This window comes from Pyxicephalus adspersus, chromosome 3 (assembly GCF_032062135.1).
Source record: "Pyxicephalus adspersus chromosome 3, UCB_Pads_2.0, whole genome shotgun sequence".
Classification (NCBI taxonomy): Eukaryota; Metazoa; Chordata; class Amphibia; order Anura; family Pyxicephalidae; genus Pyxicephalus; species Pyxicephalus adspersus.
The window spans coordinates 69,002,025-69,016,041 of NC_092860.1; the positions used below are offsets into that span (position 1 = coordinate 69,002,025).

Below are 14,017 nucleotides of genomic sequence, written 5' to 3' on the forward strand. Positions count from 1 at the left end.
AAAAAAAAAAAAAGGCCTAGACTATGGGCGTTAAATTGACCTATGTAAAAAAATAAGTATCTCAATCCTCCCATGTTCTCTCAAAATTTTCCAACCTAGCATTCAATAATGCAGGAGGATATTCCTTCAAACGGACACTTTGAATGGGTTTATATGTCTTTTATGGAGGGCAGGAGGGGGAAGACTATCTGGGATCTGCTGGTTAAGGATAATTGTCATTAGGGAGGCTAGAGAAGTGAGTGCACATTTAATTTTACTGAATTTCCAAATTTGTTTAAGAATTGCCATAGGAGAGAGCAAATGGTTGGCAAGAAAAAAGGAAGAACTCCATAGCAGGACAGTCAGGAATATCCACCGCTCCTCAATATCTTTTCACACACTAGAGGAGTATAGAGCTAACCAGGCTGGCAGACACCTCAAATGGACAGTGTAGTAGTAGTTTTCTAAATATGGGGCATGCAGGCTGCACAGCTCTCTAGGAGTACACAGTCGTCTTAGCTAACTTGTGCCTTCTGTTGGCCCAAATTAAATTTAGAAAATCCTGCTGAAGTTTTTTTTTTTTTTAATTCGTTTAGGGATTGTACCCGGACTGGAAGGGTTGTAGAGTAAAATGTAGAGTTTTGGTAGAAGCATAATTTTTACAGACGCTATTCTCCAAAAGAGGGATAAAGGATGGGTGTGCTATTTTGCGGAGCGAAACCCTGAACTCCTGTATCAAATTCTTAGCACATAGAAGGTTGCAAGAGGAAGTGACCTGGACCTGCACCTCTGAAGCCTATGTACCTAGGGAAACCCTGCACACTGGGTAGTATTATCTAATGTTACTGAAGGTATAAGGTATAAGAAATCTGCCGTTATTTGAACTAAACATATTCCTTTAAGAAATAAGTAAGCAGAATACTCGCATCCCTTGATCTGATTACCCCTATGCACCTTTGGTAAACTGTAGGAAAATGTTAATTTTGCAGAGTAGGTATCTTATCTATTCTAAAGTGTCTCTTGCAAGAAAGCTATATGATCTTTGTATTTATGCAGTTTCACAACTAATGAGGACCATATTAGTGTGCTACAGTACTGTAGTACTAATGTACTACACAGTGCAAGTAACTATACTTGGACTATATAGAACAGTGCAAGTTTTGTTTAAAATACATAAGGTGGATCACTGAGGACAAGCAGAAGCTGTGTCAGGTTTCAGCCAGTTTCATAATGTGAATATTTGCATATTTAGAAAGGTCCTTGAAATTATTGAAATGTATCCTTCAGGTTACATTTTGGATAATTGGATGATTGCCTTAGTAGAGAAATCCTGTAAGACTGACTGTAAGAGTCTTCAGCTCACTAATAAAAGGGGGGTTAATGCGCACTTTTGGTTGTGGTATAGTGTCTGTGCGATCCAGTGTGTATGAGGAGATTAAGTAGTTCGGAGCCCCTTCTCAGCTGTGAAGTCTGAATGGATGGATAACGGTTCTGTGTAAAAGTGACCTTGTTATTAAGCCATGCCTTAAAATGAGAAAACTGTATTCCCGTCTTTTCTGTTGACCCATGTTTCGAAGCGCCTCCATATACTTGCTTCCTGGCTTCTGAAAGTAATCAGTGTTAATACCTGCTCCTCCCACGGCACACTGTGGTTTTTTGGCAGCGCCTATGTCCTCTGTTAAGATTTTGTGTTTTTTAGCCTCCCAAAACAAAGATGAAATGTTAAAAAAAAAAAAAAAAAAAAAAAAAAAGCCTAAAAAAACTGCTCAACAATGCTTGCTAAAAGCTTTTCAAAAGTTTGCTTTACGTTGTGTCCTTTTTAAAATTGAAAGTTTAAAGCCAGCCAAATACATTCTACAGAAATGGTGTAGTTTTCTTTGTTAAATTCTATTTTTTTTTGTAACAGGAACTTACCTTGGATATCTATGAACCATGTCCCAAGCAACCAAGAGTGTTACAGGATTGTTGTGAGTACACACTGTAGCGTTAATGGTTTATAAATGTCTTGCATATTGTGCTGAGTTAAATATACAGTGTATGTAAATTTTTATTTTCCCAAAGAACACAAAGAAAAAACAATATACTAATAATAATAAAAAAATAAAAAAGACAAGATATAGAAAAATAAACAGTAATTATTAACAGAGCAGAAAACTAGCATAATGTACAAAAGAGAGAACTCTACAGTAAAATGCAAAATACCAAGATAAAAAAAAACATTGGCATCTTCCACATGTCATACTGCAGTGAAACTATATTGGTACAGTGTGTGTGTAAAAAATGTATATACATTTTTTTTTTAAACAGTTGTGTTATAGTGTTTAAAAAAAAAAGGGAATAATGCTCAAAATTAGTACAATGGATTTTATTTCCATACACACAAATGCATTGGGAATACTGCACATTCTATTGCAAATCAAAACATGAATGTATTACATTAGTGTTATTTACTTACAAAAAGTGAAGAATCTGGAATGTTTGGCTTTAAAAAAAATAGCAGTGTCTGCATTCTTCTACAAACTCAAACATTAACTGTATAAACTGAAAAAATGTTTTAAGAGTTTTCTTTCCTTTGAATCATTGAACTAATATTTAGTTGTATATCCACTGTTCCTGACCACTGCTGATTGAATGGAGTTGACCAACTTCTGACACCTGTGAACAGGTATTCCATCCCAGAATGATTGGACTACATTCCACAATTCTTCTGCATTTCTTGGTTTTGCCTCGAACAGCATTTTTGATATTCAGGGGTTGGGTTGGCCACTCTTTAACTTCAATCTTGGTGGTCTCGAACGAAGAGGTTGCTGGTTTACTGGTGTGTTTAAAGTCATTGTCTTGTTGAAACGTCCATTTCAAGCGCATTTGGGTAAGGCCTTCTTTTTAAGAGTAGGTATTCTGCCGAACCAGGAAATTTGGTACTATTTCCACTTTTCCAACATAGAGGTGACCAAACGCATTAAATTAGCATAGTTAGTTGCAAACATAGCCTCATAGGTAGCTGTTAGCTGGATTCCCAGATATGTCAAACTACATGGTTCTCATTGATATGGAAAGCATAGATTGAACAAGCGTTTACCGTTAAGCTAAACACCCTAGAATTGGTGTCTAGCAACTTGTATAAGTTGGTTAATAATATCACAGGATTAGTGATGAATAAAATTACATCATCCACAAAAAAGGATGTTTTGTGGTGGTACCCTGCCAGTTCTATGTCCCAAATGTCAGGACATTCACGAATCAAGATGGCCAGGGGTTCCAGGGGCTAACACGAAAAAGGAGGATAGAGGACATCCATTGGCAATAGTGTGGGCCAAAGCCGCAGTCGTGCAAAAGCTGCTGTAACTATACCCAGGAAACTGTATTAAAGACCTTCCTAATGTCAAGTACAGTAACAGTACCATCGCAGATACCCCACTTTGTGTGATTGCTGTATAGGGTGCATGATGTATCTGACATTACTTCTGGCCTGTCTTTGTGGCATAAAGCTTACTTGGTCTTTACCAATTAAAGATCAAATACCAGAGTTCAGTCATCTTGTCATATTATCCGCCAGCAATTTACCATCCAAGTTCAACAAAGAAATGGGTCTATAGTTAGCCCAGGTGGTATGATCAGTGTTGGGTTTAGGGAGCCTACATATGCTGGCGGTGAGCATATCTGATCCGAAACTGTCCCCCTGTAAAAGGTGTATGAACACACTAGCTAGATATGATGCTAACAAATGGCCAAATTTTTTGTAATTTGCTGCTGAGAAACCACCAGGTACCAGGCGTTTATTAGGCTTCAGGTTACATATAGCTCGTTGCACCTCTTCTGGGGAGATAGCAGCCTCCAAGGTTGTGTGGAGATGTTCAGGCATGGTAGGGAGGGTTATATGTATATTGGCCTGATGACGCAACCTATTTTCCAGTAGGGTGTCTGCTCAGCCTGGTTGTTGAGACGCTCAAATTCCAAGCGTGTATTCTCCAGCTGTTTTTTGAGGGATACTGTTTTTAACCTGGTTAACCAGGGATCTACACTGCATCTCTAATTCAGCTACCTTTGCCATTCTTTTCTCAAGCATTTTGCTTTTTCCTGCAAGATGCTATTTTAATCACTTTACCACTGATGACCATCTTATTGGCATTCCAGAGAGAGCTCGCCCCCCACCTCAGCATTGTGAAATATTCTTGTATGTGTTGCTGCAAGAGGGCGGTCACCTCCAGATCCCCCAAAAAAGAGTCCTTTAAAGACTATCCATTCACCTAGGTCTATAGTATAGAGAGGAAAAGGAGAGTACCATAGCATTATGATTCGACCAGGAAATCAAAGAGATTTTGCAATCCAACACTTGTGGACGTAGAAGAGAAGAAATGAGGACATCTATCCTGGTCCACATGTTCTGTGGATGGGAAAAGTGTGTGTAATTGTGTGTGTGTGTGTGTGTGTGTGTTTTCCAAAGTATGTACTTCTGCCAGCTATCAACAAGGTTATGCCGTTGTAACAGTTTCAAAAAGGGGCCATGGGCAGATAGAAGTACCTGGGAATATGGTTGACTGGGCATTTTTTCTGGGCATTTTTTGTTTGCAGTTCAGTCAATATGGGAGCTGCTTGCTGTTAGAAGCATATTAGGAGACTATTGCTACATATACATCACAGAATTACATAGTTACATAGTAGGTTAGGTTGAAAAAAGGCACAAGTCCATCAAGTTCAACCACTAGGGAAATAAACATATCCCAGATATAAAACCCTATAAGACATAGTTGGTCCAGAGGAAGGCAAAAAAACCCTAGTACAAATTTGCTTCAACGGGAAAAAAATTCCTTCCCGATTCCATGAGGATGTTCCCTGGATCAACAGTCACTGATATTTTTACTTTAAAGCCGTAATACCCAGTTATATTCTGTGCTTCTAGAAAAACATCCAGCTTTTTATTAATGCAATAAATAGTAGTTGCTGAAACTACTTCCTGAGGGAGCCTATTCCACATTTTCACAGACCTTACAGTGAAGAATCCCTTCCTTATCCGGAGCTTAAACCTCTTTTCCTCCAGACGCAAAGAGTGCCCTCTTGTTCTTTGTAATGATCTCAAATTGAATAATGGGGAAGAGAGTTCTCTATATGGACCGTTTATATATTTATACGGGGTGATCATATCCCCCCTTAAATGTCTCTTCTCAATGGAGAATAGATTCAGTTCAGCTAATCTCTCCTCATAGCTGAGGTCCTCCATTCCTTTTATTAATTTAGTTGCCCTTCTCTGCACTCTCCCCAATTCCACCACGTCCTTTTTGTGAACGGGTGCCCAAAACTGGACTGCATATTCCAGATGTGGTCTGACCAATGCTTTGTACAGGGGCAGGATTATGTCTCCATCTCTGCAGTCTATTCCTCTTTTAATACAAGAAAGTACTTTGCTAGCTTTCGATAATACAGCTTGGCATTGCATGCTGTTATTAAGTCTATGATCTACCAGAATCCCCAGATCCTTTTCCATTTCTGACTCCCCCAAATGTATTACCTCTAGACAGTATGAAGCATGCATGTTGTTAGCTCCCAAGTGCATAATTTTACATTTATCTATATTAAATGTAATTTGCCACTTGGCTGCCCAATCAAACAGTACATCCAAGTCTGCTTGTAGATTATAGACATCCTGTATGGACGTAATTCCATTACATAGTTTGGTGTCATCTGCAAACACGAAATGGTACTTTTAATCCCAAACTCTATATCATTTATGAAGATGTTAAACAGTAAAGGTCCCAACACTGAACCCAGGGGTACACCACTAATAACCTTAGTCCATCCAGAGTATGAATCATTAATTACAACTCTTTGTATGCGATCTTTAAGCCAGTTCTCTACCCATTTACGGATTGACTTTTCTAAACCTATCGACCCTAACTTTCATATTAACCGTTTGTGGGGTACAGTGTCAAATGCTTTAGCAAAGTCCAAGTACACTATATCAACTGCTATTCCACTGTCTACCTGTTTACTTACTTCCTCATAAAAAGAGAGTAAATTATTTGACAACTTCTGACTTTCTTGAATCCATGCTGACTATCACTTATAATATTATTTTCTAGCAGAAACATCTCTATGAGGCTCTTTATCAAACTCCCTAAGACCTTTCTAACTATGGACGTTAAAAAAACGGCTCTGTAGTTACCTGATAATGACTTTGCTCCCTTTTTGAAGATAGCAACCACATTGGCCCTACGCCAATCCATCGGTACCTTGCCAGTGACTAAAGAGTTTCTAAAAATTAGAATTAATGGCTTTGAAATAACTGAGCTCAGCTCTTTGAGGACACGTGGATGTAATCCATCAGGTCCTGGTGCTTTGTCAACCTTAATTTTTCCTAGGTGTTTCTCAATCATATCAATTCTGAGCCATTGTGACTCATTTAAGGCAGTGACATTGCTATTATGAATTTGCACTTGAGCTCTGCCATTTTCCTTCATGTACACAGAGCTAAAAAAAGTGTTTAGTAAATCTGCCTTGTCTTTATCCCCAGTTATAAACCTATCAACATCCTTTAAGGGGCCTTCATGCTCAGATCTGAACTTTTTGTTCAGATTAATATTTTAATATTTTTGAAAAAATTTGGGGGGTTTCCCTTACTTTCCTTTGCGATCAGTCTTTCAATTGTACAATTTGCACATTTTATCTACTTTTTACATTTTTTGTTATTTTTTTTATAGGTTTCAAATGATGAAGGTGATCCTTCATTTTTATATTTTTTAAATGCCCTTTTCTTGTTCCTTATGGCATTTTTAACATCAGCTGTAAGCCACATAGGTTTTAATTTTAGCCTCTTAAACTTATTACCCATTGGAATATGTTTTTCAGCTTGCTTTTGTAGAACAGACTTGAAACATTCCCATTTCTGTTCTGTGTTCTTTGAGGACAATATTGTCTCCCAGTCCAAGTCACAGAGAGCCGCCCTTAATAAAGGAAAATTTGCTGTCTTAAAATTAAATGTTTTTGCTTCCTGTTTACAGCTTACATTAAATAAAAATCATATTTTGGTCACTGCTACCCAGATTCTCTTTTATTTGCACATTTGTTATAGTCCAACAGAGTATCATTTCTTTTCTGTCTGTGCTAGTAGTTGATTTTCTATTTCTTCCTTAGCACAGGGGGGCCTATAGCAGACTCCAATCATTAATTGTGTGTTATTTAACTCCACCCTTAATGCCTCAACCTCATCACTTGTTCCCTCTGCAATTTCTTTTTTCACATTCACTTTCAGATCACTTCTCACATACAGACAGACACCACTACCCGTTTGACTCTGTCTTTACAAAAGAAAGTATACCCAGGAATATTGACAGCCCAGTCATGTGAAGAACAAAGCCAGGATTCAGCAATGCCAACTAAGTCATAATTCTCTTCACTCATTAAGGCTTCCAACTCCCCTATCTTGTTTGCTAGCCTTCTAGCATTGGTGAACAGGCTCTTTAAACCATTGCTGCATTTACCATCCTTGTTTGCCAAATCATTTTGTTTTTCAGTACAACTAGTACTGCACAATCCAAAGTTTGTTTGTGACATGGGAAGCTCCTTACAATTATCAATAATCCTCCCCCCAACTATCCCCAATCCCACCCTCCACTAGTGTCTGACCCCTGACTAACGTTTCTGCCACCCTATTTGACTGTCCCACCCCCTCTGTCCTAGTTTAAATATCTCGCCACCATTCCTCCAAATCTTTCCCCTAGCACAGCAGACCCACTTTCATTTAGGTGCAAACCAACTCTGGCATACAGGTTGTACCCCAATGAAAAGTCAGCTTAGTGCTCTATGAACCCTTCCCTTCTACACCAGGACTTAAGCCATGCCATGTTTAGCTGCCTAAGCTCGTTCTGCCTTTCCTGTGTTGTGCATGGCACAGGCAATATGCCAGAGAATATAGCCTTGAAGGTCCTTGTATTCAACTTGAAACCAAGTTCCCTAAGCTGTTTTTTAAGGATCCTCCATCTCACATTTATATTGTCATTGGTTCCAACATGGACCAAGACAGCTGGGTCCTGTCCAGCCCCTCCCAGTAGTTTGTCCACTCGGTCCACCACATGCCGAATCCAGGCACCAGGGAGACAGCAAACCATTCGGTTGAAGGGATCCGGGCGACAAACTATTCGATTAGTCCTCCTGATGATGGAATCCCCTATGACAGCCAATTGTCTTTTCCTTCCTGCATGTCCCTCCCCACCACTACTAGATGTGCTGCTCTCCCACCTGTTAGGGGTAGCAGTAACATCTAGAGTTGGCACCACTGGGTCTGCCACCTGCACATCTTCACATAACTTTGCAAACATGTTGGGGTGCCCAAACCCAGGGCTGGCCATCCTTTTCCGGTGAGTTGTCTCACCAAAATCAGATAGCAACCCTCCAGGTCTTTAATTTCCCTTTCACATGTGAATGGGAGAGTTTGCTTGAAACAAATCATAATACCCTTTGTTTAGTGGGGCTGTTGGTCATATAAATACTGAACACTGATTACTGAAAAATTTTGCATGCGAGGAGGCTGAAAAATGTGTTTCCTGAAGACAAATATTATCCGCTCGTTGTGAGTGAAGGCTCCAAACGCCTTGACTCTTTTAGCAGGGGAGTTCAGCCCCTGCACATTCAAACTCAATATTATAAGCTGCATTATATAGTAACACAGTAAACCCTGTAGTAAGGATGTAGCTCACTGGCAGTCAATGAAGGTCGTGGTCTTCTGGGAAGGGGGTGATGGTTGGAAGGGGGGTATACGGGATGGGACTAAGGGTTGGGTATACACAAGAACCCAAGGAGGGACACACACATTAAGAATATGTGCAATTAAACCTTGGATAACACCGAACAATCATCATTCTGATGGAACAAAATAATCCATCCTTCCTAAAAGAGTAGCCTAGAGGCGTTTAATGAGTGCGAAGTGACCGCCACTCAAGAAAGGCCAAGCTAATGGGGACATAGAATGGGCAGCACGGTGGCTAGGAACCGAGGCATGGGCAAGTCCAGGTTCAGTGATCCTTTACGATTGGGTTGCACGATTAGGAGCGGGAATGATCTTGTGGTGGTAGCATGGTATTCCGTTGAGCTGGTGAACAGTGAGCAGCTGTATGGAACCGAGGTAGGTTAAGCAAGGTAAAGCCCAGATAATGGAATCCTTTCTCTGCCTCCTGAGTTGTAGCAATGATATAGGTGATTTCCTTGTCCAGAAATGACAACCCCCATCTGTACTTGATGTGTTGCTGTTGCAGTACCTACAACCAGGGTTTCAGTGGCCATCGCTTTTGAATAGTAGAAGAAGCCAGATCCACAAAGATTCGGTAGTTGTGGCCTTGGAAGCTGAGGGGATCTTTCTCACGTGATGCACGCATCAGGCGTTCTTTGGTTTGATAGTAGTTGAAGGCAATCACGATATCATGTGGTTGGTGTTTGGTGAGGGCTCTATAGATGCGATTGAACGCCAACCTTTTGATCGTAATCTCGGCTGCAAGTTCTTGTAGTAATGCCCTGACCAGAGATGTGAGGTCAACAATTGATTCCGGGAGTTTGTAAAAAAGGGCCTGTATCTGTGACATCAAGCCATCCATGTTATCCAATATCTTGGGAAAAGATATTCTCCTGCTATTCTCTCCTGCTTGGAAGCCTGCTTCTTCTGAGGCTGGGAGTGGATGCCTATCACTTCTAGATGACTGTGGGGAACTATGTGTAGCTGGATGGACGGTGCTGCTCTGTGCTTGCAGTGGTATAGGGCATCTTCTCTCTCGGGTGGCACAGAGCTCACTTTTTTAACTGGCTTCTTGCCAATAGCTTGGTTTTACATGGGCATCTTCTATTTGTAACAGTACTCACAAGTAACTTTTAGACCTTCTTTTATTTTCTTAGAGCTGGGTATTGGCTGAGTCTTTGCCATTTTGGCTATTCCTCTATCCATTCGAATGGTAGTTTTTGATTTTTTTTTTTCCATATCTTTCAGGTTTTGATTGTGTTTTATTTTTCATTTTGAGATCATTTTAGCTGAACAGCCTATCATTTTCTGCACTTCTTTATATGTTCTACCCTCTCCAATCAACTTTTTAATCAAAGTACACTGTTGTTCTGAACAACGACTCATTTTAGAGGGAAATGTTCTATAACCAGCAAGTACAATATTTGCTGCCTTCCTTCCTTAAATAAGGACTGTAATTGACACTTGTGTTTTCACAGAATGAATTACCTCACTAACTGAACTCCTAACAGCGTGTAAGGAAATAGAAATAAAAGCCATCATAAGAATTTTAGACAATTTAATAAATGTATTAATGTAAATGTGATATTTCACTTTTTAATCAAAGTACACTGTTCAGACTTTTTGCAATGTCACTCGAAATTTATCTCAGGTGCCTCTAATTTCTCTTGATGGCTGCTAAGATGTTTCTTTATCATGATTAGAGACCATCTGTGATTAATTAAATTTATTGGCCATGATTTAGAAAGGTACATAACTTTTTATAGAAGGCCTCATAGTTGACAGTGCATACCAGGAAATGACTGCACAGTTCTGTGGAAGTTGAAAAAAAAACTGCACTGAAGGTTTTCCTAGAGCACAGTGGTTTCCATAATTCTCAAATAGAAAAAATTTGGCACAACCAGAACCCTTCTTAGAGCTTGTCACCTGGCTAAACTGAGCAATCAAGAGAGAAAGGTCTTAGAGAGGTGACAGAACCCGATGATAACTTTTGTAGAGATGTGAACTAATTTCCGGAAGGATAACTATACCTGCAGCACTACACTGACCTGATGAAACCAAGATTAAACTGTTTGGCAATGTATGTCTGGAGGAAACCAGACACCGAACATCACTTGCCCAATACTATCCCAAGAGTAAAGCATGGTGGTGGCTGTGGGTTTGTTTTTTAGCAGCAAGGTCTGGGAGACTGGTCAGGCTTGAGGGAAATGGAAAAACACTACAAAGATTTCGTCACTGAAAACCTGTTCCAGTCCTTAGGACCTCAGACTGGGCTGAAGGTTCACTCTCCTACATGACAATGACCCAAAGCACATCAAAGACATCACGGGAGTGGCTTAGGGTCAACTCTGTAAATGTCCTAGAGTAGCCCAGCCAGTACTCTGACTTGAACCTTATCAAACATCTCTGGAGAGATTTGAAAATCTGTCTATTGATGTCTATCAAATCTGTCTAAAATCTGTCTATTGATGGTCACAATCCAGCCTGACTGAGCTTGAAAGGATTCGCAAAGAAGAATGGCAGAAAATCACCAATTCTGGTGGGGAATATGTGTGGAATCACACCCAAAAAGACGCAGATGTAACACTGGCCTGCAAAATTGACAAAACAAATTGTAAAATGTAGTATTTCAAGTAAATTAGTGTAAGGTTTTCACACAAAATGCTAGGAAAAAATCTAGAAGAAAATGCTCTGATCACTAGTAAGAATTGATTGTCTGCATTTACAATATTTATTTCTTTCAAATGATGTAAATAGTCTGTTCAGAACAAACATCCAAATAATCCCGTAAATTTGTAAAAATAGAATTCAGATTTTTTGAAAGTGTGGTAGAAAAGTGTTTCTACCCATGCAAAATGTTGTTTTTGCAGTCCTTCAAAACTTTTCTTGAAAGTTTTCTCCTTTTTATTTTTTATTTTTTTCTCATTGTATCCTCAGCAATGGTAAGCACTTATGTTAACAATCCTGATGGAACTGCTCACCGTGCTCCTTGCTTACTGAATACTCCCTCTTTCAGCTTTTGCCTTTGAAAATGCTGTTAACGTGTTTTTCTGATTTTTGAAACTTTCTCCTTCTCTTGATAGAGCCTTTACAAACTGCTCCATGATCCCATGTTTGATGTGGGGTTAAGGCAGAAATACCTTCTTTGGGTTCATGAGATGTGCCCAGTGATGGCTTTGTCTTGAATGTCCCACACACATAGGAAACAGGGATATTTGGTGTATCCTCCTTGCTGTCTCAAAAGCATGCATAGGGCTTTTAAATCTCTGTGTATAGTACACCCATGGTCTATGTATTTTAACATTGACAGAACCAAGCTAAAGTTTTTGTACCCTTTTAAGTGTACTTAATGACCAGTGGGAATAGAGACAAACTTTTTGTCATTGTGAAGAATTACACTATCATTAGGCTTTGTTTTAAGGAGTCAATGAACAATCTTTATTCCTTCCTTACAAATTGATCACCCCGGGTTCATTCATCTAGTGCACCAGTTCACCATCTTGAGAAAAATATGGAACAAAAATCTTCCACTCTGTTCCTCTACCATAAAAATTATGAACCTGGTGTCAAAAATGTTTTTTCTTTCAGCCTTGAGCCTAACCACTCAGCAGACTCCTAAGAAAGATTTCAATCCCTGACAAGATCAGTTAGTTCAGGCTGTGTGAAAAGTTAAGGCTTGTTGGTATCAGCATTTAACTCTTCACCAGAATAGCTGTCTTTGTGATTAGTGTCATCACGAATCAAGACATCCTCTAAGGCAGTGGTCCCTAACTGCCGGGCCACTGACTACTACTGATCCATGAGTCATTTGCTCCTGGGCCGCACAGCATCTAAAGAAATCGGGCGAACCTCCCCTAGCAGCAGCCTGGACACCAACAGCCAGGCTATTTCATCAGAAGGGGCAATCCCCTGCACAGGCACCACTTTTTAGTGGCTTCTTCAGATGTCTGTGCTGCTGCAAGGGGCTTTGTCTCTCTCCTGCTGCAATAATACCTTGACAGCATGTACTCCCCCCTCCTTCTCAATTAACTTTTTCAACTAAAAGGGACATAAAAACTTTGCAAATAGACTGGAGGGGGCCCTGAAAAAGTATTTTTTTTTATTATCAGAGTCTAAAAAACTTTATTTAAAAATTACGCTTGTCTCGGTCATGTTACGTGATGTACAACAATTAAGCCCACAAGCCAGCAAAAATGAGTAACAAACAAACATCTTTAGAGAGCTTCTTTGGAAAGGGCAAAATGCCCAATGAGGAGACAGGAAAAGAAGAGCCTACGACTTCTATGAAAAAGAAAGCTGCATTTAAAAGACAATATCAGGAGTCCTACTTAAAATATGGGTTTATCACTACAGGTGATTTTCACACACCATGCCTGCTCTGCATAATATATGATGACAGGCTAGCAAATGAGGCTATGAAGCTTTCAAAACTGCTTTGGCACATTGAGGTGTATTGCCAGGTGTTGGCGACTGACAACACTGTATCTGGTTTATCTGCACCAGATACCTATCCCGTGATCTGTGTTACATGCATTTGCAGAGAGAGACAGCAAAAGCTAAGCTAACAAGAAAATTTATTGCAGCACACATCACATATATTACACACAATGTTCCCATATGATTATTATGCAGAATAAAACCACTATGAAAAATACATAAGAGCAATATTCACTGTTGCTGTTTCACACAATGCCCCTATGGGCCCTCTTCCTGTATTATACAAGATACAAGATAATCATCAACCATACAAATAAGGTGACATGAATCAATACAATATCTTACAGTTGCAGTTTCACTCCATGCCCCTTTGGGCCAACACCTTGTATTTAATTCAACAATACCATAACCAGATACAGACTAACCATCAAACATACAAATAGGACACAAGTAACATACACATCTACATCACCAGGTGCATCATCCAGTAACACTTGGGTCTGATAGAGACCGCTTTATCAGTCGGGATAACCAGAGGGATCATCGGAGCAGGATTCCTGGTCAAGCTGTCTGTTACCAAGTGTGGTCTAATTTGACCTCCATTTACCCTCTCCCTTTTATGCAGACAAAATTGCATGCGGGGAGAAACTACTCTGGACGGCTCCTGACAAATGGTCAGATTGTTATCAGCCAATATCCAGGGGAATGATTAGACACTTTGTGCCCCCTGAGGTTCTTTTGCAGCTATCCAATATAACTGCGCCACAATCTTGTCACCTGTCTTATCAAGGGCGTCAGCCTTTATTAAACACATCAAACATTTAATATTAATCTTTAGAATTACTAATATCTATTTTATACATGTAAAATTGGCTAAAGCTG

The 14,017-nt window shown here is 39.7% G+C and overlaps 1 protein-coding gene across 2 annotated transcripts in view; it reads left to right on the plus strand.

Annotated features, from left to right (window-relative positions):
* Positions 1-14,017, plus strand: part of HMG20B (high mobility group 20B) — an 87,068-nt gene that overhangs the window by 11,870 nt on the left and 61,181 nt on the right. For both annotated transcript variants that reach the window (XM_072405067.1, XM_072405068.1), the window contains exon 2: positions 1,886-1,946. In XM_072405067.1, the coding sequence (XP_072261168.1) occupies positions 1,912-1,946 (35 nt within the window). In that variant the 5' untranslated portion in view covers positions 1,886-1,911. The remainder of the gene's footprint in view (positions 1-1,885; positions 1,947-14,017) is intronic.